Below are 25,277 nucleotides of genomic sequence, written 5' to 3'. Positions count from 1 at the left end.
AAAGCTATGTTTACTGGAATAATTATTACCACTGCTACAGGGGGATTTATTGATGTAGCTTTCTCCAGAATCAGAAGATCAGAATCATCCAGGCATGAGCTGTGAGGATTGAGCAGATTCTAACATGAGTTGCAATTTTCACAACTGATTTTAAAGTCTGGTTGGATTTCAGCCTCACTGCGCATCATTTGCCCTGCAGTGTTCAGGGGGCACAAGAGCAATCATAACCTGATCAGCTGCTCCTGACTGGTCAAATGAATTTCAGGCATGTTAGAAATTTGGATCGGTCGACTGCACACTTTTGGGCGGTGAAAACAGAGCCATGAGCTGATTCTCCAACTTCAGAGCTGCTTTTTTTTCCCACTTGCATCCACACAAAATGATGGCAGCAGCGTCTGAAAGAACCATGACATATGCCATGTGATGTAGATGACTTCTGGAGATAAAGATAGTATGAAATATGGACGTAGCCTCCATGATGTCACATACTTTTTTTTTATACAGAGCCCTGAAGCCAAATGTCGAGCCATATTGGAAATTCTGAACATTTGTTTGATGATATTCAGTAAAGTATCACATCAAAGCATCTTTTCTTTAATAAAGCCAACCAGCCACATGCAGAAGCCTAACATTAAAAAGGTATGATATAAGAGCAGTATTGATCTTTCCTTTCAACTCTCAGCAAGAAAGCGAATAAACGCAGTATCCTGAATGTCAATGATTCCTTTAAAAGGTTTGCCTTACTTCCACTGAAACCATGCATTCTGTGTTTATGTTATAAAAAATAAACAGAAGGGAAAATGAAGCTTTCTATTTCAGGTTGTGTGGGTTTTCAGAAAAAGAGGTGAGGTAAACAAGATTACAGCCACAATTTGAAATTCGTGACTACTTCTGGCTTTGCAGGATGGCCGTATTATAACATCACATCAATTCGAGGTGACAAGCTGTTTGTGAGCATACCTCAGGGTTAACGCATCAAAATGGATTTGATTTGCTCTAGGCTCCAAAGCCTTGCACTCATTATATCCCTGGTGCTAAGCTCTCCAGAGCCGTGGTTTCCATGCCACACACTGCTGCTCCTAAACTCTGACAGGGAGGTGAGTGAGTCCGTTTGTGAGCGTCTCCGGACCACTGACTGATAGCCAGTCCCATCTTAATTATTCAAGGATGGGACTTTCTGGGAGGATTCTGAGCCAACACACAAACAATATTCAAGATATTTTACAACCACATTAATCTCTTCTAACGTGGTCAAAGTTTAACTTACAGACAGAAACACAGTTAAACTAAAAATTCCTGGATATCTTCGCAATGGCAGATCTACTGATGACATTAATCGTACAATTTTCAGCCTGTTCAGCTGTGATCGGTAACTTGTCTGTCCAATCAAATACAGGCGATCCTGTGCTGATCTCAGATTTACACACATGGGCTGCACATTTCATGCCACGTGCACAGCGACACACAAACTAATAAGTCTGTAGTGAGGACATGCCCATCAGCAGCTCTGCAAAAAAAGTGTTGACATACAGAAGGATTAACAAAGACAGGATCTTTCTGAGTGATACTCAAAATAAGATGTGAACAAAACTGCTATCAAACTACTGAATACTACAATGTGAGGTTAGCAGGCACACCTGCTGCATAACTGATAAAGTGATTACTGGGAAAACACCTCAAGTTCCAAAATGCCACAGCTGTTGGTAGGTGTCCCTATTGAAAAGAGAAGGGATGTTACTGCGATAGCAGGCAGCAGAGAAGGATCTCCTCCTGTATCAAGTGTCACTGGCTGATCAGGAGAGCCCTGCATTCAGTTTATGGTCACAATAAGTGGAAGGCTTCTGTTAGACAATGCGAGGCAGAGTGGTCTGTTAAACTAACACTATGACTATAAAATAACATTTAACTGGCCATGGCATGGGATGAAAATTTAACTCCAACTGATACAACTACAGAGCCTGATGCACATTATTATTGATGCACAAACAAACCAAGAGTATCCCACTGAATGTTCCCTGGAAGAGTGCCACTGTTCAATATATTAAGGTCAGTCAGGGGTCAGTGGGTGACATAAAAACTGGGTCCCTGAAAGAACACAAAAACCATGTGTCATGGTTTCTAAAGCAGCAAGGTTTGAGGTTAACACATCTTGTTTTACACCACTCATTCTACACCTTGCTGATGATGAAGGTTACAGTCACTGACATAAAATTAAAACTGAAGAACCACAAAATGATTCAGCCTGCCTAAACTTTCAACATCAAGAATCACTCGTTTATTCATGATTGAGTGTGTTATTTAGTTTTATATTTCATCCTTATTCATGCTGAGGCAAAATAAGAGAGGAGCAGGCTGACAGGAGTCTTTGGGTCCATGAGGCATTGACGTGCACCTCGGATTCTCGGACTTTTCAAGGTGAGGAGTCGATTCTTTCGACTTTGCCGTGTTCACGAGATTCGACGTCAGAACAAAAAGTGGAGTATCATTTTATGTTGACTAGAACTGAAATACGTTATCCTATATTGACAGAAACATGTGTCAATGTGTTACTTTACTACAACTGACAAATGAGGTAAACAATATTTCTACTGGAAAAGGGAACGTGGAGACAAAAGTTGTGCTATCCAGTGTTTCTTTCAAATAACACATTAAGAGAATAACTCGTCAAGTCGGACACAAGTATTTTCCGAGTTGTTACGTTTTTGAGGTAGCCTTCAGAAGTATTTGTACAAATGGAAACCCCATTTCAGAGAATTACGACACCACGTGAATGCGTGCTCATGGGATGATGATTACAAGACTGGTTTTGGTTAATAGGCATTTAATTCCATATGAACCAAAATGTAATTGAGTTGTTAAACAACAATATATACCAGGAAAATAGCAAAATAGATAACGGACTGTCTGGTCAAAACTGTACACCACATACCACCAGGTACAGGTAAACCCATTTCGGTGTTTCATCTCAATAGGTAATGGAATCTTGAAGCGCAACTCTTGCGAATGCATCCATTGTCAACAAGTAAATATACAGACATGAAACGGATCAGTTTACCTGTAGTTCCGATTTCCATTCATGAGGTCTCTGCCCGGTTCACTTCCCGGATCACAGTTGTCAAACGTTAGGGACTCTTCCTCCGTTCAACCCGGTGTCTCCTCCGGCAGTGCGCCGCCTCTGCACCGCTGAGTAGCCAAGCGCCTTGGTCTCCTTTAGCTCCTCTATTTGCAGGCTGTTAAAAGAGGGTCTTTCAGTGGGGTCGTTACACCGGTCGGGGATCCTCGGTGACCCCGCACACCGTAGTTTGGCTCACGGTGTACGTATCCAATAGGATTTCACTGCCACGGAGAAAGCTACTGGTTGCTCTACGGTAGTGAAAACCTGCTAGTTAGCCAAGTTAGCTCGCTAGCAAGGCTTAGAAAAGTAAGGGGAACAGACGGCAGGAGCTGTCAGGATATCATAGCAGCGCAGTCACTGAGCCTCAATGAACACCTGATGACAGACAGTCTTTAATAAAGACGACATAAATTCGTATTTTCGATAAGGCAGTGGCTCCAATAATTAGCTATCGGGCTAGCACGGCTGTTAGATAGTTGGAATCCTGACAGACGACGGTTACTTCTATCCTGTCAAAAACAGCCGTAGACGCGGCCCCGTGTCCTAAGCATCATATCCCAGCGACGTCGTCTTCTGTAGTTTGTATCCCGGTGCGAATATAAAGCTGTCAGCACCGCCAAGTATCCGCCGACAAGTGTCAAGTTTTTCAGTCTGGTTGACAGATCAACTGTGCTGGGCTTCGGCGAGCCAGCTAAATATGGTGAAGTTGCCTTTCTGACACCGACAGGAAGAGGTGGGCTCTGTGTCAGCAGACGTCAGAAGAACCAACTCCGCCTTCACACGAAGGTAACCCTACGTTTGCAACACCATCAATACATCCATAGTTAAGGTAGTAAATCAGTTTATCTTGCATTAGAATATGTGAATTTAACTTTCGTTAAGCTACAGTTGGATCTCCATCTTAAATGTATGTTTTGTCTTTGTATCATATGTATTTGTACATTTGTGTATGTGTGAGTGTATAAATACTTGAATGTCCTTCAGTATAAGATACATGTATTTATAAAGTTCAAATGGATGTTTTATATCTAATGAGTATAACTAGGTAACGACATTAGGTTAAAATAAATTGTATAATAGCACATCAAAGTTATAGAATTTTAGAAAATCTCCAGGAAGAGCTTTCTGTTGTCATATTAAAAAAAGCTGAATGAACTATTACTTATTTATTAATAATGGAGACAGATTTTCACTTTCCACTTCACTTGAATAAGTAAAAGTGGTATTTAAAAAAAAAATTCTGCTTCGTTTTGTTTTGATTTTAAATGCTAAACTAACATCACAAACAGTCTGAAAGTTGAAAGAAAGTACATAAACAACAGGTTTAATAAAAAACAATTTTATTTTCTTTAAAAAATAACCCACCCCAACAGAGTTCCCATACTATCACATACAGAGCCAAAATAATATGCTTCCATGTCCTTTCATTCAAATCTATTGGGAAGTGCTATGACAAGGACTGTTCTTGATCAGTGGCTTCAATATTGCTTAGTCAGACAGTGAGGCTGTGTGGAGAGGGGTGGACTCTCCAGTGTCCACATGATGCATTTTTCAGGGTGACTGTCATTTCGTCTCCCCCAATTGCAAGGTGCTTTGTGGCTTCAGTGAATGAAGAACTGCATCTGGATTCAGTGGTGCTGGGAAATGCCCCCCAGACTGATTTTTTTTCTTCTTTTTTTAAGCACAGAATGAGGGATACAACACTGACCCCAACTGTGAAAGGCCCGGCAACTGGTGAGCCAAAATACATAACAGGTTAATATCATATATTTATATATACAAATCACCTTGGACACAATGAAGGATCAGTAAAACGGTGTACAAAGGCATATCGATTATGCAAGTTAATAAACATGATTTAAAAATCAAACTCATCTGATCTCTTATCTTTTGATCCCTTTAAGCTCAAAGGGGCTCTGACCATCAGACGAGATTTGAGGCGCTTTAAGGGCAACTGAGGTGGAATTTTGAGACAGTCTCCACAGTGCCCTCTTGAGGATACACTCTGACACTAGTCACAATATTCATAATAATATTAATAATAATGACAAAGAAAAAAGCAGTTTTCATAACCATTACACAATCGAGGCAAAACGACTGACAGGCAGTGGTGAGCGCGAGGCTCCTACCTCTAAGAAAACCAAAGTAAGGTGGCTCAGAATATCCAGTCATAAAAATAATTACATGCATTATTTTTCATAAATCCAGAAAGTGACTTAATGTAAAGGCAGGGCATGTTAAGTAGTAGTTATAGTGGCCCACCCTGTCCAATGTAGCAATCCCCTATCTGTGCCGCCCATGCACACAGAGCACCAATGGGGATTGGCTAACACAAGTTAGGGGATTGGAGCTCGGGATGCTGTAGGTTTGTGATGTTAAAAGTCAGAACAGACAGGATAGAAGGTGAGGATGAAGAGGATGATAAGTGTTTGGCTTGGAGAGAAATTGGGGGACAAGTGCATTAGAAGAGGTCTCTACATGCTGAGAAAGAGACTGAGAGGGCAGAGGTGTGTGTGAGTGTGCTTCTGCTTTCCAGGTCAGGAGTTGTAAATGCCTGCAGGGAGAAGAGCTTTGTATAAAGGTGTCCAGGTGTGGATAGGTAGGTAAGCAAAGAAGAAGTGCGTGGGGTGGAAGTTTAGAGTGCACAATGTGGCGTCAACTCGGCTGACATATGTTGGAATGTGCAGAATGGTTGGAGCAAGGTCAATTAGCTGAATGCAAGTTCAGCTTTGCAGCACTTAAGTGATCACAGACTTTTATTTGCCTGCATTCAAATCTACAGAGGTTTGTTGACCTTGCCTATTGCCTTAGTTACCTCTGTGTTCTGAAATCTATGCAAGTGTTGATGTGAAAACTTCAAAATAAGCTGTGTGTAGCCTCATGACAGAAAATTCTCGCCATTTTGGAGGAAGAAAATAAATCAATAAGTAAATAAAAAAGTGCCTTATAAATCCCCAAAGAGCGACAATACAGAAATAAAAGATTATCTTCCTGTTTAAGTGCCCCTTTTCCATTGGTTGGCATCACTTTTGGCTGGTTAATAATGCTGGTTTAGGTGCATGGGGTGCAAGTATATTTGATACACTCTATGCAAATGGTCCCTCTATTGTTATGCTAAGCTTGCCACTATAGGCTAAATCTCTAAGGGACTGGCCAACCAGCACAGAGAGTGCGGCAGGACTTCTCTCCTGTATCTACGATATGCTACACCTGCTCTTTCTGTCTCTGCTAATATAAAGACCAGAATGTACTAACAAACTCTTATGTGCAGGACTGGTGGCACCTACAATGCTAACACTAAGTGCTAATGTACCATACCTCAGACTCCTCAAGGCTGTTTAAAAAAATAACATTATTCAAAAACATTAAAAACATGAATGTAGTTCATGACAACGTCAAAATGATACATGTAAGTGTGCGTGCCCAGTACCACCCTCTGGAGGACCCCCATACTCAAGGGCTTGAAACACTGGCATCCGGCATTCGGATGGGTGAAGAGGCAGCATCGTGGTGGCAGTTAAAAAAGTTTTTTGTGTTTTTTTTTTCTTTTTTTCGCCTGTTTCCTCCCATCCGTATTGCATACTTACATACACAGGAGTGTGAAGGTAGCTTACAATACAATTACATAATAATACCCAAGTTTTAAAAAGTCAACGTAAAAAGAGCAATACTCCTGGTAAAGTAAAAACAATAAAATGAAAATAATAATAATAATAATATTCATAACCTTTTGAGTGCATGAGGCTGTAGAGTCTGCCTGTGTTTTACAGGTGAAGGGCCTTACATTTCTTGGATTTGGGTCAATGACTGACAGGCCTGTGGAGGATGTGTGGTGGGCAGTCATTGGGGATAAGGGATGGGGATGAGGTGGTGGTGGTGGTGGGCCGTGGCCCCACTCAGGTAGAAATGAGGTGGGAAGGATCGATGGTGGCGATGGTTGGTGGAGCTCAGGCGAAGTACATGGTCCTCAGGGTGTCGTGGTGAATCTGGACAGCTTTGGCCAGTGCCTGAGGGTCCCGACCATTACTCTGACCAGACACGTGACTGCCCTCTCCACTGCAAAGACAAGACAGGGCACAAAAATGTAAGACAGTTCATATGTGATTTTCTGAAAGAAGTCTCCAGTAGCACATCCTGATTACACAGGTAATGCTAATTTTCTAAATTTGGAAAATTGCATCGGAGTTCCAGACCTCACTGCTATCAAGATGCAGACAGCCTTATTAAGATGACAAATGGCAACAAAGCACTGATCCAAACTGAGCTACATTAGCTGTTACATTAGCTGGAGGCTGTCTTCTTGTGTTTTCAATCGTATCTGAGCCTTCAAAATAAATACAAACAGCAAGCATGGCACACTGCTGTCAGTTCAAAGCAGGTTACGCTCAGGCTCTGCACAGGGAAAATTAGAGAATTCTGGATAAATCTGTAAAGATGTTTTGTTATCAAGACCTATGTTTATTATGAAAAAGGAGCAAGATTCAGAAGCTTATGATTAATGTCCAATTTTTCTTCTTGCTGTGATACCTGATACCTGTTATTTACAGGCTATGCTGCAAAAGAATGTTGCTCTTTAGATCAAGTGAAATAAATTTTCAATGTTTCTAAGAAAAGACCAACTTTTGATTATTTTAAGACCACATTTGAGCATTACACTAACCTGTCGTGTTCTTTGTCCACAAGATGGTACCGGGCACGGAAGGCCACAAGACGAGCATAGTAGGCTGGCGCAGGGATGGAGACTGAGCGGGTACAACGCACGTAAGTGTGGCACAACTGGTAGGTTAGAATCTGCAACTCGTCAGCCGTGAAACGATTGTCGTCCCATAAGACGTAGTAATGAGACGGCCGGCTGGTACCCTGGAAACGAATGAAAAACACAAATACAATACAGCAAGGACAACCAAATGTAATGTGAACAACTGACAGTGACATATTCAAGGTGTTCAAAAGCTGACCTGTATGCCTGCATGGCTGCACAGGTAGAAGTCAAACTCAAAGGGATGAGTGATGCTGGTGTCCACTGTTGTCCCTGCTGGAATATTCCCACTTTTCCCAATCTGTCAAACAAAAAACACACAAGGTTATAAAATATAACCAAATTACAAATAATTTGAGATGTTTTTGAAAAAGTATTCGATTAAAGAAACTCACCCTCTCTGACTTGTCAGCACAGAAGAGGCGCGTGTGGTGGCGTTTCTGCACCACAATGTAGGTGATCCCTGGCTGATAGTCTTTCTCCAACTTGATGCATGCGTCTCTGATGGCGAGGAGCTCATAGTGGAGAATCTACGCGAAGGGATGTTGTTTAATTATACTCATTGTCAGTGGATTTTAGTGTAATATAAAGCTCTGATAAGTTTCCCAACAATACCTGTGGAAGCTGTCCCTCAGGAACTCCATCTCTGTAGAAGATGATCCTGGTGGGTTTGAAGCGTGTGGATTTGTAGAACTGAATGAGCAGTTCACGCACCATGTAAGACAGATCTTCAATGATCTCTTGCCGGGGTCTTTGGACTCGCACTGTGGCACAGTATCTGCTGGGGTGAGCATCCATACTGCCTACCACCTGGAAGAAGGCAGAGGGGAGGCTTAATTTGAGGGGGTGCCGTGAATGAAACAAGTGAGCTGTTGTATTTCATAAAGACCAAAGAAACTAAGAAATGATGTTAATAAATTATGTCTCTATCTACCTGGCATCATTTTGTGTTTGCATATGAATTAATGTAGCCTTATTTTTCAAAGAAAGCCATCTGCCAGGACAATTGTTCCTCATTCAGACTAATCTGTTGTACAGATATTGAAAAATGATAACGTTCTGTTCACTAAGAAAAATACTTTAAATGATCTGTGGTCTTGTTTGTCATCCCTGTTATGAGCTAATCCTCCTCTTGAGTATACAAGTACTTTAGCATCCCCTAGAGGTGATGATGGAGAACTACAGGAAGCTCAACATCCATCTTTTTATTTTTCTCCCCCCAAATACTCCCACTGCAAAACAACCCTCATTTTTCACTGCTTTTCTTCTTGCACTAGAGGATCTGAGACGAACCCACTGTCCTCTCTTATCCTCCCTGTGTGTGACTCAAGAGTTTGTCATAATTGCTAGGCAACAACACAGCCAACCACAGGCGGGCTGAGGTCAAGGGCGGATGAGAGGCTGACGTCATTTCCTCCATGAACGTGAGTCAGTGATGAGCCATTTGTTTCCCTCTTTCCCCAGCAGACTCCTTTCTCACTCTTTATTTTTTTCTTTCAGCTTTATTTGTTGTGTTTCCGAGTTGAATCGACCAGTCAGCTTGTGAGCAGACGTTTCTCATTACACGGGCTTTCAAACCATCTGGGTGTGTGTCGACAGTTATTATTCAACGCAACAGAAAAGAAATGGTGTGGAAGGAACACTATGGAGATCCAAAGGGTTTGATAAGTGCTCTGAAATGCTAGAGATTACACAATAGTTACCGAAGCTGTAAATAAACCTGCAGCTTATGATGCCATGGTTTTAATGAAAGTGTCAGAATTAATTATGAATGCTCTTCTCCTGCTAAAACCAAAGCAAATGGATCCCTTTCATCCATCGCACAAACGTAATGTTTTTCATCTCTGTTGTGCTTTCATGTTGTTAGAGAACTAAAAAATACACTCAGATATTTGCTGAATTTTATGACACATTAAGGGAACTAAAGCTTCAAACATACTATTTATAGATCCTGATTCTTAATTTATTGGTTGTAAAGCTGAACACTATGACCTGGTGCCTGCAACCAAGCAACTACAACCAGTGTGCGTTTGTTTTTCAGTGACTTCAGGTTATCTGCATTATCTACATGTCTCTGTTGTTGTCTGATTTGCCTAGAAAGGAGTGCTCCTTCAAATTTAGCATCTTGACTTAGCAGCAGTGATTATATGGAAGCTTAGGCTAACTTCAGTTTTCTCTTTGCAAAACTAAAAACTCATGAACAGATGACTAAAAACTTTGTGCCTCTTTGACAGGAAGAAAAATGGCTGTGTTGGAAGAAATTCATGCCTCAAAAAAGGTGGCTATTCCCCTGATGTAGTTTTGATCCACTTTTAGCCATCTGTGCATCCAGGCTGACACAGAGCTGCAGTATTAGGGCTGTTAACAGAATTGGCCTCACTGTAATGATACTAAATGTTAAATGTATGAATTCATTAACTAGTCAGGGTGGAAAATCTAAACCAAAAACCCTGACTTTGGTGAAGTAAGTAATTAAATTTCAATGATCACTTTTCCTGGACCATCTTTTATTAATCAGGGGAATATTTAGTCAGCAAAGGAAGATGAGTTAACAGAGAAATGTCCTCCAACTAGAACCACAAGCACTCCAGTGTTCTCCTGCCCACGCATGATCTTAACCTGCTGCTCACCCTGAATCCACAGTAAGTGTACATTCATTTCCATTTCTTGAACTTGCGCTCAAGGTGTCATTTAATGAAGGTGTTATGTCTGAGTCTTACAGCAGTAATGGAGGGCTTCTTGCCATCTCCAGCAGGGGGGTGCGTGACGTCTGCTCCCAGGAAGATAACTGGCTGCTGAAACACTGCTGACCTGAGAGAGGATGAAACGAGAAGGACATGCAAATTATAATCCAGCATAAAGGCAGAGCAGGGCTCTTATGAGGGAGGTTGTTCATTATCATGGACTGAAATACTGAGACTGATGAATCTACATTACAGTGTTGCAAAAGGAAACCAAATACAAAAAGAGACTTGTATAAAGAGGGAACCATATCAAACTTGTGTCTAACCGTTGATGAGGCACCAGGATGTTGTTGATGCCTCCCAGTTTGACGTTGATCTTGAGGCAGAGGTTGGAGAGGGTCTGAGGTGACGTTTTCACTACGTTCTTCACCTGCACACACTGCGTGGCCATGCCTAAGAGGGTGTCTCCGACGCGCTTTACCTCAGCTACAGGACAGTGAGGAAATGAAACATGAAGAATACCATGACGCTTTTCAGATACCTATTCAAAAGCTTCTGTATGATGATGTAGTAGTTGAAGTAGTTTGTCATAATTCTGAGCTAAAAGTCAGCGTACAACTTAAAACACAAAGAAATCATTTTCTACCATAGACAGGAGTTTTTCCTGGAAGAATGACGATGATGAGCTGCAGCCCCGAGTAGGTGTTCTTCAGGTGTCTGAACATGGGCTCCACGCTGTCTGCTCCCTGGGCGTATTTACAGAAACATGGCTGGCCCTGGATGGGCATCCCAGCATCCTTTGAGATCTTGCGCAGCTGGTCTGTAAAGTTTCTGTGGAGTAAAATCAGAAATTCAGCATAGACACTGGATCACATTATCATTGTTTTTTTTAATTTTGTTGTTTTGTTGGCGTTTGATCTCCACCCTGACTTTGAGAGATGCTAAATGTAGCTTTGTGTTTGATATCATGTGCCAGCTTAAATTCATTATGTGGTGCAATTTATTCTTCTACTTTCAGCCACTATTGGTTGCATCCAAGTCTTAGTTTGGAAAGTATATTTCTGCAGTTTGCGTCTGTTCATTCCATATCTATATCATGCTTTTGTGCTCTCATGTTTTGTGCCATCTGTCTGTTCCTGCAGGCTTCATAAAAACGTCTCCGTCTAATCTTAAATTCAAAGTAAAATTGATGACTCGCCACCAAGAAATGTAAAACAGCCAAAAAGTGATTTGGGGAAAATGACTTAATTCAATTCAAAAAAATGACTTTAAACTCAAGCTATTCATTTGTACTTACTTCAGCACCTCCTCCCTGCACTGTTTCTGGGGGGCAAAGCAGGCGATTGCCCACACTTTGATCTCGATGCCGTTATAAAATTGCTTCCCTCTCATGTCCCACACACCTTGGTTGGGCGTAGCTATGGCACGGTTCTGTGGAGGAGAAAGTATAATTTAAACCAAATCAGGTCAGGTTCTGTGTGTGTGAGAAAATTCAACCATCATAAAAAACCTTTCAAACACATTTCTGTTATCATAAATGCATTACCCGTCCTCCATACTGCAGGATCGGAGCTGGAAGCACCCTGCCCGTCACTTCAGCCATGTCATCCTTCACCTTGATCCCAAACTCCTGGATGTATGGGTCCAGGTTGAAGTTAGCGTTCTTCATCTGTGGGAGGTGAAGGATGAAACATACGATTATTCAAAGAGCCATATTCTTACACAATGTGGTTACATCACTTCTGAGGCTGTCTCTACAACTCACCAGCCTGCTGATCTCTTCTTGTCTGTCGGGCGCAGAGCGAGCTGTGGCTTTGATCATAGTGGAGGTCTGATTATCTGTCAGCTTCTTGATGCATCGCTGGCCTGCTACAATGTTACATACCTGGAGTGAGTTCATACAAAGAACACATTAGGTAACCATATCCTGGATACTTCTTTTGAAAGTCCAACACAGTCCAAATAGATTTTGTTTGACGGTTAAACTCCTCACCTCCAGGGGCAGGTAGGTATGTTTCTGCTCCTGTCCCACCTGTAGACAGGGTAGGTGGGGGTATTTTAGCTGCAGGTTGTACTTCTGCTTGAAGTACTGGGCCACTGTACATTCTACTGTCTGCCCACTTTCGAGCTGGAGGGGAAACCTGGGAAATGACATAAAGAACAAATGAATGCATGATAATTCGGTATGTCCTCAAACATTTTGCGTGGATGCAAATACTATACAGACATTGGTGTGTGACATATTGGTTGTAAAGTCTCTGTCCAGCTCTCAGTATGTTTATTCATTTACAATCGGATATAAAAAAAAATCATTCTCAAAATGATTAGAGCCTGAAAGTGATTGCACCTGGGTTCTTTCTTCTTGCTGCCAGCTGACTACACTCTGTCCTGTCTTTCCTGTGTTTCTATCGCTTGCTCTTTCATGTCAATGCTGGCCTTCTTGCTTTAGTTTCTGACTCAGACACGCTTATCAATCAGATCATCTATGGGAGATCAAAACCCTTCTTTTTCAGGGTTTGATTATTTGCACAACCTGTTAAACTTCTAAACTGTTTTCTGCTGGACTGTGGTCACTGTGGCTACTTTTGAAAAGCAGCTGAAGACCCATGTGTTGGACTAGCTTTGGTTTGACCTGTGTTTGTATTATCTGTCTACTTTAATGTAGTAATTTTTCATGTTTTGTTCTCTGTTGCTTTTATTTTGTTAATTTGAGAGAGGTTTTGGAAAATTTAGTCTTGTGGACTCATGGGAAATGTGAGAAACAGAGGTGGGGAATGGGAAAAACGAAGATAGTAGGGAACACAGACTAAACGCAAGCAAAAATACCCACATAACACACATTGAGCGTGGAAACAGGCAAGTATTTAGTTCTGCTGAGTAACATTTAAATTTATCAACCTAGTTTAACATTGCTATCCACAAAAAACAGCTTTTTGTTTCCTCATATGTGAAATATGCATTTGTAATGTCATCCTCTTTCTTTTGATCTGGCACTGCTATAAACCATCTCATCACTGTTCCTTAAATATGGTGAAAAATCAAACAGGAATGCTCAGGGGATTTTTTAGTTTCCAGTTTATTTCCTGAAAGTTTTGCTTGTGGCTCGAAAGTTCCTGGAACAATTTGGTCAAAACAAGAAACAAAACTATCTCTATGGTCAGCTGTTTTTACAGCCAGGGGGGGTTCATACCCAGAAAACCAGTTTTGGAAGAATCTGCCAAATGAATGTCATGTGTTGTCATTCAACGCCACATTGTACTTACGTCTGGTGGCTTGCAGGTCGTCTGGTGACGTTGCATACGCGATATTTCCTCTTCATTTGGCCACAGTGGGTCACCTCCACCTTCAGGCCTGGGAATGCCAACAAGCATTTGCAGAAATGGACACAAATAGATTTAAAAACCATGTGCAGAAAATTAAAAAAAAAGCCCCAGAAATCTTCACTATTACAAAGTAGAAGGGAGAAGTTGTTGATGGAAACCTCGCAGCAGTAGCCCACCTTTAATCTCCTTGGTGAAGCGGACCCTTTGCGAGTCAGTGAGAGTCTTGGGCTGCTCGTCAATATTGCGAATATCCAGAACCTCACACATGAACTCAATTACAGGCTGGGCTTTGTAGAAGGCCGTGGCGGACACTAGAGGGAGACAGAGAGCAGCAATGGGTTCAAACAGGGTAAAGCAGACAATGTTAAAAAAGGAGGCAAGATGTCCTCAACCTTTATGAGTCTTAATGAGACTTTTTAAGACGTTTTCTGAGTAAAGTTGCAGCCAGTAAAGCAGAGCAGCCAGTATTTATGATGTCATCTTTATAAACCGTTGAGTAAACCCCTTTGGTCAAAGAACTTTCAACATTTTTGTCCCATCTTTTCTGTCCAGTCACACAATGTCAAGAAACACAGTGAGATCACTGACTGACTCCAGACATTGCTGAGTGTGTTCTCAATGACTCACCGTCAATGTTTAGCATCATCTTCCACATGGCGGGGCGCACAGACTGATGGAAGCCAAACCAGACCTCCCTCCCCCCACCCAGCGGGTGGTAGTATCCCTCAGGTGGGGAGAAAAACGAACGGCCAACAGGAGTGTACCTAGAGGGAGGAGGAGGAGAAAATGATGACTGTGCACAATGACTCGACTGAATTTTACGCATGACCTCAGCATGACTTCATGTCCAGTAAATCTGATGTCTCATGTTGGACATCTGTGACTCCTACTTTTGCAAAACAATGCTGCAACTTCTACAAAAGGTTTCAACAGAGAGAGGAGAAACATAAGGAACGTTTTCATTGAGCTGACTTCTTCTGTGGCATCTCTTTCCCAGCATTTCCAGGTCACGTCCTGGAGCCAGTTATCATTATTCCCTCTGCTCAGCATTGTTTAGTGGACACTTTCACACAGGTCTCAGCTAACAAGTATCTTTTGTTTGACGACTCTGACCCCTGGAGCTGTGATGGCCTGATGTAAGTGAACGCAACATCCCCGTTCACCTTGTTTGACTGCTCAGTCATTATGACAATGAAAACAGGAACTTGACAAAAACATTGCGCTACGCATCCAAGAGAAATGAATGTAGAATCTTTTTGTGACTCATATTTACGTATGCATCTGTGTAATAAAGAAAACAAGAACCTCATAGAGGCCAGGTGGCGCATGGCCACATCCAGGGCTTGAACCGAGTCGAGGGGGACCTGCAGTCGCCCGCTGACCAGAGTCTCCTGCAGCAGGCGCCATGACACTTTGGCCAGCCAACGGATGGACACCTTGAAGATTCGGTCCTTACCCTCACCTGGAATAGTTACCTCAAAATCCACCTGAAGACAAGGAGAGCAGAAAAAACAGGTAAAGGAAAGGAAAGATCAGGAAAGCAACTTCAGTTTTCACAGCTGAACGAAGATGAACTTTAAGAGACACCTGGCCTACATCACATCACCTACAAGACGCCAGGGTGCCGCCATGTTTTCTGTTACTGACATCACAACAGACCATTGCTGTGTATGGGCTCCTAAATATGACTGTGGCCATATGAGACAGACAGACCTTTATTGTCCTTTCACTTGGGAACTTGCTGCCTCAGTCTGTACAGGACATACATTGAAAACATGAATACATAACACCCACACTGCATGGCAGAGATACAGCTCTCATCTACCCACATATCCCACATATATACACACACAACTACCAGGGTATGTTGTTGAGTGTGATGACAGACAGGACAAAGCTCTTCAGTACAGAGATCACTTCAAGGCCAGCGATCTGGTGCAGGTGGACACCCTCGACCAGATTTAGTCACTTTCTGAGAAAATTAATTCTTGTCTTAACTCATGAGCAGTGGTGACACAGACCCTTTGACAGGTTATACATCACCCCACTGGTTCAAGACGCAAAAGTTTTAAAAATGACATGCTTCAGTTTTAGGGGGATGAATGTAGAGACTTTAACTAGATTTATTTTTTTATTTAATTTAACCTTTATTTAACCAGGTTGGTCCCATTGAGATTAAAAACCTCTTTTTCAAGGGAGACCCAGACAAGACAGGCAGCAGCAAAATCACAAAGTAACAGACAAGAATCAGACAAAGTACAGTCAAAAAATATAAGATGATAGATTAAAATCACATTCCAGGAAACTACTATTCATACAATCGAGCTAAAACACTGGCATCTTATGGAACCGGCCTCCATGTCCTTATTTAAGATTTAAAAACATTCAAAGACACCAGCTCCTTGAGCTTTAAGTCATTCTGCAGCTGGTTTCAAGATGAGGGTGTTGAGTACACAAACGCTCCTTTCCCAATTTCAGATAGTAAACCATTCTGTAACTATAAGTTACACTACTGTCAGGATTAATGTAGTGATCATGTTCTTATTCGATTTTTATCATTTTCGCACAATAAACTGTAAGAAAAGTATTCTCATCCCAGGATGAGATAATGAGCTAACTGCCATAGAGCTGAAAAAATAACAGGTTGTGATGCTAACATCTGATGATTTGAGCTCTTTAACTAATGACAAATGAAATGATAAAAAAAATAATAACAGTTTGTGATTAATTTGACAGTTGACAACTGCCAGACTGCCAGACAATCAATTTTTAATCATGGTGCAGTCAAATGCTTTTATTCATTCGACTCTTTAATCAACATGAGATGCTGATGAATACTAAATATTGTTTTAACTAACACAAATGACTTGTTATCATACCATGTAAATGAATTATCATACCATGTAAATGAATTCTGTTTCTAAGGAGTCCAGCTCGCTATGTGCACAACAACCTACATTTGTGCTGTATAACAATTCATATTTGAACAAAAAGTGATGTGTAGTATGTGAATTAATAAAACGTTTCATGACATTACCTAAAAACTGTTTGCCCACCATGTTGATGACAGATATGACACCAAGTAAGTAGGGTCCCAATCCTTGCCCAAGTTCTAGAAATGTAGTTAAGACTTTGACAGGGGCTCACATGCATTTTCCAACTCTGAAACTTGTTTTTTTTTGTGTGTGTGTGTGTCCAACACAGCTAGCTAAGTTTCTATAGTATTGAATTTGATGGACATATAATAACATTTAAAGGTAGTGATTGATGAAAATGTTCTATTTTTCTGTTTACACTGTGTATGTATGTATGTATGTGACTTCTATTTCGAAACAGAGACTGGGATAAAAAAAAAGTTTGAAATTCATCTTCAATATGAACAGTTTGTGTTGAATATGTCAACAGATGTTGAAGTTTTCTTTCTGTACTTTCCTGCTGATTGTTTTACTCTTTTAGTAATGTGCTTTGATCTTCTTTTTTTTTACATTCTTTTTATCAGAGCGTAAACGTATTGCTTGAAGAGAAGACACAATGGCCTTCAGACCGACCTTTTTGACCCTGAGCAGAAATAAGCTGTAAATTTTGTTCTGGTGTGAAGAGTGTAACATAAAACCACAGCAAACATCTACCTTCTCACTCCCAATAGGAAGCGCTAGCACCGTGTAGATGTTCTTCTTGCCGTCGTACACCGGCTTCCTGTCGCCAAAGAGCTGGGGCTTGAAGTGTTGCACCATGTATTCGACCACTTCCCTGTAAAGAGTGACACACAAACAATGAATGAAACAGGCACCACACACAGAAAAAAAGAGCCAATTAAAGCCATCCCCTGATCAGGATGCTCTATTGTGATCAGGAGGGGGAGCAGCTCTCAGGATGATGGAATATTGATCAAGCAGGATACAGCTGCTGGGTGCAATATTTCATGGTCACGGGGGGAGAGGCCAGGACAAAAAGAGTGAGGGCGTGAGTGGGGGGCCACCGTTCAATCTCAGTGCCTTGGCCTTCACAGAGATGTGGGGGATGAGGAGCAGCTCTGAAAGGGAGAGGTCAAAGGGCTTGACCTTTGCATGCCTTCTTGGACTCTTTGTGACAAAAGGTCTAAAAGAGGCTGAGCTTCAGAGAGCCTCCCTGGGTGTTGGAGAAGATAATCAGCCCATGAAGGTTTTAGACAGTGGTTGGATGTTTTAGTTAGATTAAAGCAAGAGAAAGTGATTTTCTAATTTATTTCTATTCACAGCCTTTAGCTTAAAAAGCTTTCAGATACTCTAGCTCCCTTCATACATCCAGAAAACTCCTAAAATGTCCAAACTTTAACTCTGTAGGTTGCAGGTTTACGCACCAACTGATAACATTTTTTACCCTGACTATTTCCAGACTCTTTGCTGCCAGCCCCCTTGTGAAATGTCTGCAAAGCAATGACGTTGTTCATGTAGAGCAGAGTTTCTCTGCTTCAGACTCTTCACTGCTCGCCTCAGTTGTCTCTGGATTTTCTACTGTTGTGTTTGCAGAGTGGAAATGTATTTAAGACAGAAAACAGACACTGTTACAGCAGACATATCCTTCCTCTGCACTCCCTACCTGGCCATCTTCTCCTCTTTTAACCACACTGAACATATTAATTTGTGAGAATAGGTCCTACAGAGGAAATCTCCTGCTGAGAGCTTCATGTGTGAACAGCACGTTCCTGAAAACATCGGGTCTGAATGTCCTGAAATTATCAAGATGCCTGAAGAACCCGTGTGAAAGATGCTTCACAAAACAAGCTTGTGCCCCAGCTGGGATCGAACAGGATTAAACAATAGATTTTTTATTTAATCGGGAACAGAATGCCAAATGAGGACATTGGCACCGAGTCGGGGCTGTTTTAATAGACAGAAATGAATTATGTGAAGTCATGTAGAGAAAATAAAGAACACCAAAGAAAACACACAATTCAAATAACATGATGAAATAATTAAAGGCTCAAAAGCCTTGTTTGATTTGTCAAAAATAAGGAGTAACATCTGATTATCAGTTACCCTGAAAGAGATAAGCTGGGTATCTGTAAAAGTTTTCTGGTGTGAAAGAGAAAACACATCAACTTTATTATATATTCCTGCTTGTTTCCCTTGACACACAACTCCTGACAAGAGAGAACTGCAAAACCTGTTTTCATGTCAAGTTGTCTTTCAGCCAGCTCAAAACTAAGGCAGAGAAAGCTGAGCAGAGGAATCATTTCTCCTGGTCCAACCATGAACGAACATATGTACTGTGCGGCATATGTTTCTGTTTCACCAGGACAAGATGGTGTTTCTAAAAAGTACTGGTTCTCTGGGGAGCTGAGACAAGTCTGCAAGACAGACGGACGGTTTTATTCTTTGTGTTCATATGCTGTTGGCTGCATTGATTTAGGGAATGTGGGATATTTGGATGAAGCTGTACAAATCTAATAGTTACATTAAGATAATGATCATAGGAATCAATGAAATCATTTGGGTTTTTTTAGAAGGGAACCAAGTGAAGCTTCAATTTTTCTCGCTGCAGAAATAAATAACATGTTTTTTTTGCAGCAAACCTTTTTTCAAATTTAAAAAAAGCCTAGCTTTTTCTGCCTCACTGTCACATATTTCTCTTTTGGCAACCACCCTAAACTCAGAGACTTCATCTCGCTTGCGACACAACCAGTCTGATTCACTCTCCACACACATACACACCTGCCAAGGTGACAGGGTTAAGTTAATTCAGATTCACTTTTGACTCCACCATCTGCTCAGAGAAGCAGGTACTGCAGAGGATATATGATCTAATCCTGCACACGTGTACGAACTATCCCCTTGCTGCTTTTGAAATCCAGACAGAGATTCATGCCAGGTGTGAATTTCACTGGGGAAATCAGCTTCCATATAAAGCTGCACATTCCATATACAACTGTACCAAATCGGCTGAGCTACCAAAAGCAGGAGGTGGATTTCATCACCAAGTATCTCCTCATACTGCATCCCAATCAAATATTTATTTTACTACATAACAGAGCTTCATAGCGCAGAAATAAAGCATGTTTAAGCGAGCAGAACCAATCTAACTGGGTTATATTGGAGAGTTGGATAGCTCTCTTTCACTGCAGCAGATTCTTTATTATTTCACTGACACAAAACATGTCAGTCAACTTCTAAAAATCAAGTAAATAGCTGTTATAAGCAATCCACATGTTGACAGAAGCTGTTCTGCTGCCACCACAGCGATTAGAGTGGCTGCTGGGCTTTCATTATCCAATTTCTGCTGCTTTTCTGCCACACAGTGGATATATCAGCTGCTTTTTGACTGAATAGTAGCTTTGACGCAAGCACTTGGTTTCATTTCTGTGTTTTGTTACCTGTTGACTCTCCGTGGGCACTTGTCGGGCTTGATGTCCACTTCATAGTGATAGACGTCCATCTTTGGGATCTCCACCTCGAAGTAGTTGGCCAGCAGCTTGATGGGCTTGCCCACGGTGCCCATGCCCGGCCGGCGGGGGGCATGGAACACCTGCTGCAGGGGTGGGGGGAAGATCCCCATGGGCACTGGATGGACAGATAATGTGAAGGGTACAAAAGAAGTGGAGGAACAGAAATGAGAGGAAGTGGATAAGAAAGGCAAGCACACAAGAGATTAAGAATGGAAGCATGTTGGAGAGCAGAGGCGGAAAAGGAAGTGGTTGTGAGCAGCACAGGACGGGGCCAGGAGTGAGAGGTACATGGCATGAAACGGGAAGGAAGCGTAGGCAGAGGCCGGAGGGACGTGATAGGTGGATGCCAGAGTGAGAGGAAGAAGAGGACGAAAGAGAGGGAAGATGAGGAAATGAAGGATGGTTAAGTTAAGCAGAGGGTGAAAGGTGTGAAAGGAGGACGCCACAGGTTGGGCCATATGAGGATGGACGATGTGGGAGAGAGGAGGAGAAAACAAACATATCAAGGTTAGAAAAGATGTCGTCTTACACAACATAAGTTTAACACTGATGATTAAACCTTGGATTTTTGTGCTTTTAAATTACATCTATACAGGAAACCATGACTTTCAAAGATTAGGGACAGGTCCAAATACTGATGGAGAAGGATATTCCCAACAATTCCAAGCTGGCTCAGCAGGGCGCTACTTTATGACTCCTTGAGGATGCACTTGTAATAAAAATCACAGGCATGTCGTATTCTTTTTTTATGTCTTAAGCATCACCTTCTATCATATCATGAGTTACCAATCTCCTAATAAGATCTATAAACAGTTTATAAAATAATTAACAACATTTTTTTTTACTTTAATAGCATGATTCTCATTGATTTGTAATATACTGAATAATTTGTGCTTCCAACTAATTTTGTCATTATTAAGCATTTGTTACTTATTTTTAGGGATGTTGGATACCACTTTTTTCCAGGCCAATACCAGTACAAGTACTCCCTTTTGAGTACTCATGGATAACGAGTACCTATACTACAAGATCGTTTTTCAATTCACAGCGCCGTTTTACTACACGATGAGAACTAGAGCCTTATTTAGCTGTGGTGTTTTTGTGTGAAAGTAACGCGCTGAAAATTTTCTCAATAAAGCATAAATGCAGACCGATATCAGACTTTTTTGGTGGGAATCCGTTTATTTGTGTTTTTGGTCAAGAAAAAAATGTCCCCATCTGAGTGCAGAGGAAACCGGCAGAGGAGCAGGGAGGGGGTCTTTGGTGCAAGCGCCCTGAGCTTCTGCTGCACAAAAACACTGCTGTAGGGGTAATTTCTGCCCTAAACTTTGTGATAGGACCCAACTTGTTCCATCCCTGAGTATCACTTTAAGGCACATTTGCTGTGATGTCAAACTGCAGCAATGTAGCAGCAACTACTGTCAATGAGGACATAAGATTTTTTTAGCATTGATTATCGGCTGCTGGTATTGGCAACCTTCGCAAGTACTGATACCTTGAAATAAAGGCTGGTATCAGCCCGATACAGATACCAGTACTCACCCATCCCTACTTATTTTATTTTTGTCACTATTGTGATATTCTTATTTACTGTGTATGAAGGCAACTCTAATAACCAAATTTCCCTCTTGTATCCTGATGTGTTTGTTCCAAGATGAAATCAAAGATTTCTCACTTCTTTCTGCAGTAGGTTTAGGTTTCAGGCTGAATGTCTGGGAAAAAACATCACCTATCACCAGTGCCATGTGCAGTGTGTATTTTGCTTATATATACTTCAAATGTGAGTTACAAAGTCAGCAGCCAGCTGTAAACGGCTGAAGTTTCCCTGATACGTGTCTGCACATATTAGCATCATGTCTTAAAAACAAGTCTAGCCTGGTCAGGTGGTGTCATAAAGGGGAGGTCCTAGACTGGGTGCTCGGTGTGAGGTTAGCTGTGACTCCTGCCTAAGAGGGGCCCAGTGCCATAACCTCTGGGTCCCCAGAGACCAGCCCTCCTCCACCACAACAAAGACCCCAGCTGCCCTGCTCCTCCATCTCACACACACACACACACATAAATACACGGGTGTTCAACGGAGGGAGCGCCCTTGCTACGGCTCACTCATACACACAAACACAGGGGGCCCCCTCTACATTCCCAGCCTCACCATGGAAACACCACGGCAACACAGCATTGTCATGGATATCAGGGGACCACTGTGAGTGTGTGGAGGGCTGCTGGAGGAGAAGGGAGGAGGCAGGGTGCCGCTGTGGTTACGGTGAGGAGACCTTGGCCCTTTCTGGTTCTGCACTGAGCACGCTCCCACATTGGGCCAAAGCGTCTGTGAGTCCCAAAGTGGGGAATCCCTGCTTTAAATAGCTGCTGAGGAAATCCTTGGGTCAAACATACCTCACCATCATATGTTCACCAAGCCTCCAGGAAGAAGAACGAAGAACACAATCACAGCAAACACTGCTCTGATTGTGTGTTTGGAATCACACTTCCCTCCAAACGCCACAACACAAACACCAGACGTGTGTCGACCACACGTAGACTATGTGCTAGAAAGCATGAACATGTGTGAAATAAGTGTCCAGGGTGCGCTAGAGTGAACGTTGCACACTCACATAATGACACACACACCTCGCCCTCGTGCCAGTAAAGGCAGATGGTGAGAAGAAGAGCCAGCATTCTCACATATCCCAAGACAATAGCAGTCTTTCCCGGGCGGTGAGACTTAAAGCACAGCTTTGGTTCTGCATCCCAACATGAAGACATCCACCGCCTTTTTAATGACATAACAAGCAATAAGCCTGAGTCACATGGGAACAGCTACTTTTAAGCAATATCCAGCGGGACGTGTACATTTTTTGCACACTTTTGGGTTATTAATTGCTCTGGCTTTAGCTTCAAAGCAAGGACACTCTGAATCAGGAAAAATACAAGGAAATGAGCCCTCACATTTTCAAAATTACTAACAGTAGTGGCAGTCTAATGAAGACCCTTTCCCCTCATCAGGAGATCACAACACACCGGGTACATTAATGAGAAGGAACAGCCAATTATACACCAATTGTTTCGGCCAAACTAGTTGGCTCTCCAAATAATTGGCTGTTGACCATGAGCTAAACATGGCAATCAGCTCACTCATGAAAAACAGCACATTGAATAATCACACTTCAAACACAAAAGCAGACTTTGAGATAAGGGCCCCCTGGAGGGGTCGGCAGCCATCCTAAAATAATAAAAACAAGCCTATACAACTGAATTCAAGGCTCGGGACTGAGACTGAAAAAGTCATTTCATTCTCAGAGCTACTTATGCAAAAGAGAAGAACCTGAAGATTTCCAAAGAGGATTCAGAGGTAGAAAAGAACACCGCCTCCTTAAAAAAAGACGGATATTACTTTATAATCCCTACAAGACTGGATTATAAATTCCAGGGTTCAAAAGTTTGCACAAAAGGTGGACTTTAGACTTGGGCATAAAGTCAAACACTGGCTGGTTTGTGTATTAAATGAATGCTTCCACACCTCACTCTAAAACAGCAACAAACAGAGATCATCACAGGCACTGATGAGGTGTAAAAGTGAAGCATGCAGAGCTCATACAAATGCAATGCATGTTTTTTCATACAGGTGATTCCGTTTTTAAAAGAACATATGCCAAAAGCTGTTTTTGTTTTCACATGAGTGAATAATTTACATGTCTCACATGTTAGGCCTATCCTTCTCATCTGTGCATTTAAGGTTAAGGAGTTAAACCCTCTTTAAGACACCTATAACCTGTCTGGAGGGAGGCTGCTGTGCTGTGTGGGGTGCAGCCAGCTGCTGCTACTTGAAGGCGGGCTTCACCTCGTCCCTCCTCACCGAGATTCCCACGACCTCCCTGCCCCCGCGCATGGTTGGGGATATTGTCAGCGCTCAGAAACGCACCTCTGAGGCTGTTAGTTTGAGTAAATGAAACGTTTTTCTGCACAGTTTCGTGTCTGAAGCCTGCAGAAGAGCCCCCTCCATTTCACGCAACAGACGGGGTTGTCACCAAGCCTCCTCCTGACGCTAAGGCCAGCTACGGTACTTGGTTTTATTTCCGCTGCAGTCTTTATCTGCAGCCATGGCTTGATAGCGTGATAAACACTAAAATAAAAAATAAACCTACCAGCGCCAGACGGTCCCGGCTCCATCCCATTCACTTAGCCGCGCGGATACAAGCTAGCTAGTCCGGGGTGCTGTGGCCAAACCGCCGGCCCCTTCAGGCTGGAAGCGTCTCAGACTTCCAGCCCCCTCCTCTCGGCGTTTAGTCTTCTCCTCTCTCGGTGTACCCCCGCCCCCTGCCCCTGCCAGAACCCCCCAGACCCGCGGAGGAGTTAAGGCTAACGGCGAAAGCTGTCCGTTGCTGTCTGCCCGTTGACCCTGCAGCTAGAAACGGCAGAGCTGGAGGGAGAAGCCGTTCGCTTTCTAACGGCTCTTCCTCCGCGGGGCAGTGTGGTCCCTCTCGGCGCCCTTATTTCTCTGATTCTCCGTGGAGCTGTGATTTCTGCTCGGTCTGTTGTGCTCCTGCTCTCCGTTCAAACAGGATTCTCCAGCGGAACAAAAAAGGCCAGCCCCTCACCCCCCAAAATCTGAAACTTCTTCTTTTCCATTAAAAAAAGTGCAAGAGAACTGTTGATGAACTTGCTGTCACACCCCAGAGGCAGAAGGCGGTACTACATTGCAGATATGCAAATATTGGCAGGAGTCATTTTGGGCCACTGACAACGGGTTGAGCTCATCGCTGGATCCATGTTTATCCACGATTTTATGGATTACATTACGGTTACATTGCTGTTGATATGGTTAAGTCGTGAACTGAGCTATTTAGACAATTATGGCCTATTAATCAATTAGTCAATCCACATTTTTTTGTTTACTTCTGTGTTTATCAGTTGCACCCCTTGTTCTCATCCTAATTTAGACGCACTTTTTGTTTTTGTCTTGCTGCAACACCCAAAT

At 42.3% G+C, this 25,277-nt stretch overlaps 2 protein-coding genes across 4 annotated transcripts in view; both read right to left on the bottom strand.

The window, feature by feature from the left end:
• The window catches only part of ago3a (argonaute RISC catalytic component 3a), a 32,421-nt gene extending 28,569 nt beyond the window's left edge, over positions 1 to 3,852 (bottom strand). For all 3 annotated transcript variants that reach the window (XM_074682725.1, XM_074682727.1, XM_074682726.1), the window contains exon 1: positions 3,056 to 3,852. In XM_074682725.1, coding sequence (XP_074538826.1) covers positions 3,056 to 3,074 — 19 coding nt within the window. In that variant the 5' untranslated portion in view covers positions 3,075 to 3,852. The remainder of the gene's footprint in view (positions 1 to 3,055) is intronic.
• Positions 3,853 to 4,438: 586 nt separating this feature from the next.
• ago1 (argonaute RISC component 1) lies at positions 4,439 to 24,922 on the bottom strand. Its single transcript, XM_074682919.1, has 19 exons — positions 24,445 to 24,922; positions 20,234 to 20,420; positions 17,511 to 17,631; positions 15,187 to 15,368; positions 14,509 to 14,645; positions 14,058 to 14,192; positions 13,822 to 13,909; positions 12,552 to 12,699; positions 12,324 to 12,443; positions 12,105 to 12,227; positions 11,856 to 11,989; positions 11,205 to 11,389; positions 10,885 to 11,044; positions 10,595 to 10,685; positions 8,490 to 8,684; positions 8,270 to 8,404; positions 8,074 to 8,175; positions 7,776 to 7,975; positions 4,439 to 7,171 (listed from the first exon to the last, which is right to left on the bottom strand). Exons 1-19 carry the CDS (start codon positions 24,467 to 24,469, stop codon positions 7,063 to 7,065), a joined length of 2,577 nt encoding a protein of 858 aa, XP_074539020.1. The 5' UTR covers positions 24,470 to 24,922; the 3' UTR covers positions 4,439 to 7,062.
• Between the last annotated feature and the right edge of the window lie 355 nt (positions 24,923 to 25,277).

The sequence above is a fragment of the Halichoeres trimaculatus genome, unplaced genomic scaffold, assembly GCF_033239565.1.
Source record: "Halichoeres trimaculatus isolate MK-OKI-2021-1 unplaced genomic scaffold, fHalTri1.1 fHalTri1_scaffold_12, whole genome shotgun sequence".
Lineage (NCBI taxonomy): Eukaryota > Metazoa > Chordata > Actinopteri > Labriformes > Labridae > Halichoeres > Halichoeres trimaculatus.
Note: the sequence above shows the minus strand (reverse complement) of the source record. Positions and strands in the feature narration are given on the sequence as shown.

Bases quoted from the DNA above. Each gene is read 5' to 3' on its own strand.
- ago1 (XM_074682919.1), bottom strand. From the start codon at position 24,469: ATGGAGCCGGGACCGTCTGGCGCTG. The intron at 14,193-14,508 runs GTGAGTCATTGA...GTCTCCCTCTAG, and splicing joins GATGATGCTAAACATTGACG to TGTCCGCCACGGCCTTCTAC. The intron at 11,045-11,204 runs GTAGAAAATGAT...ACTGTCCTGTAG, and splicing joins AGGAAAAACTCCTGTCTATG to CTGAGGTAAAGCGCGTCGGA.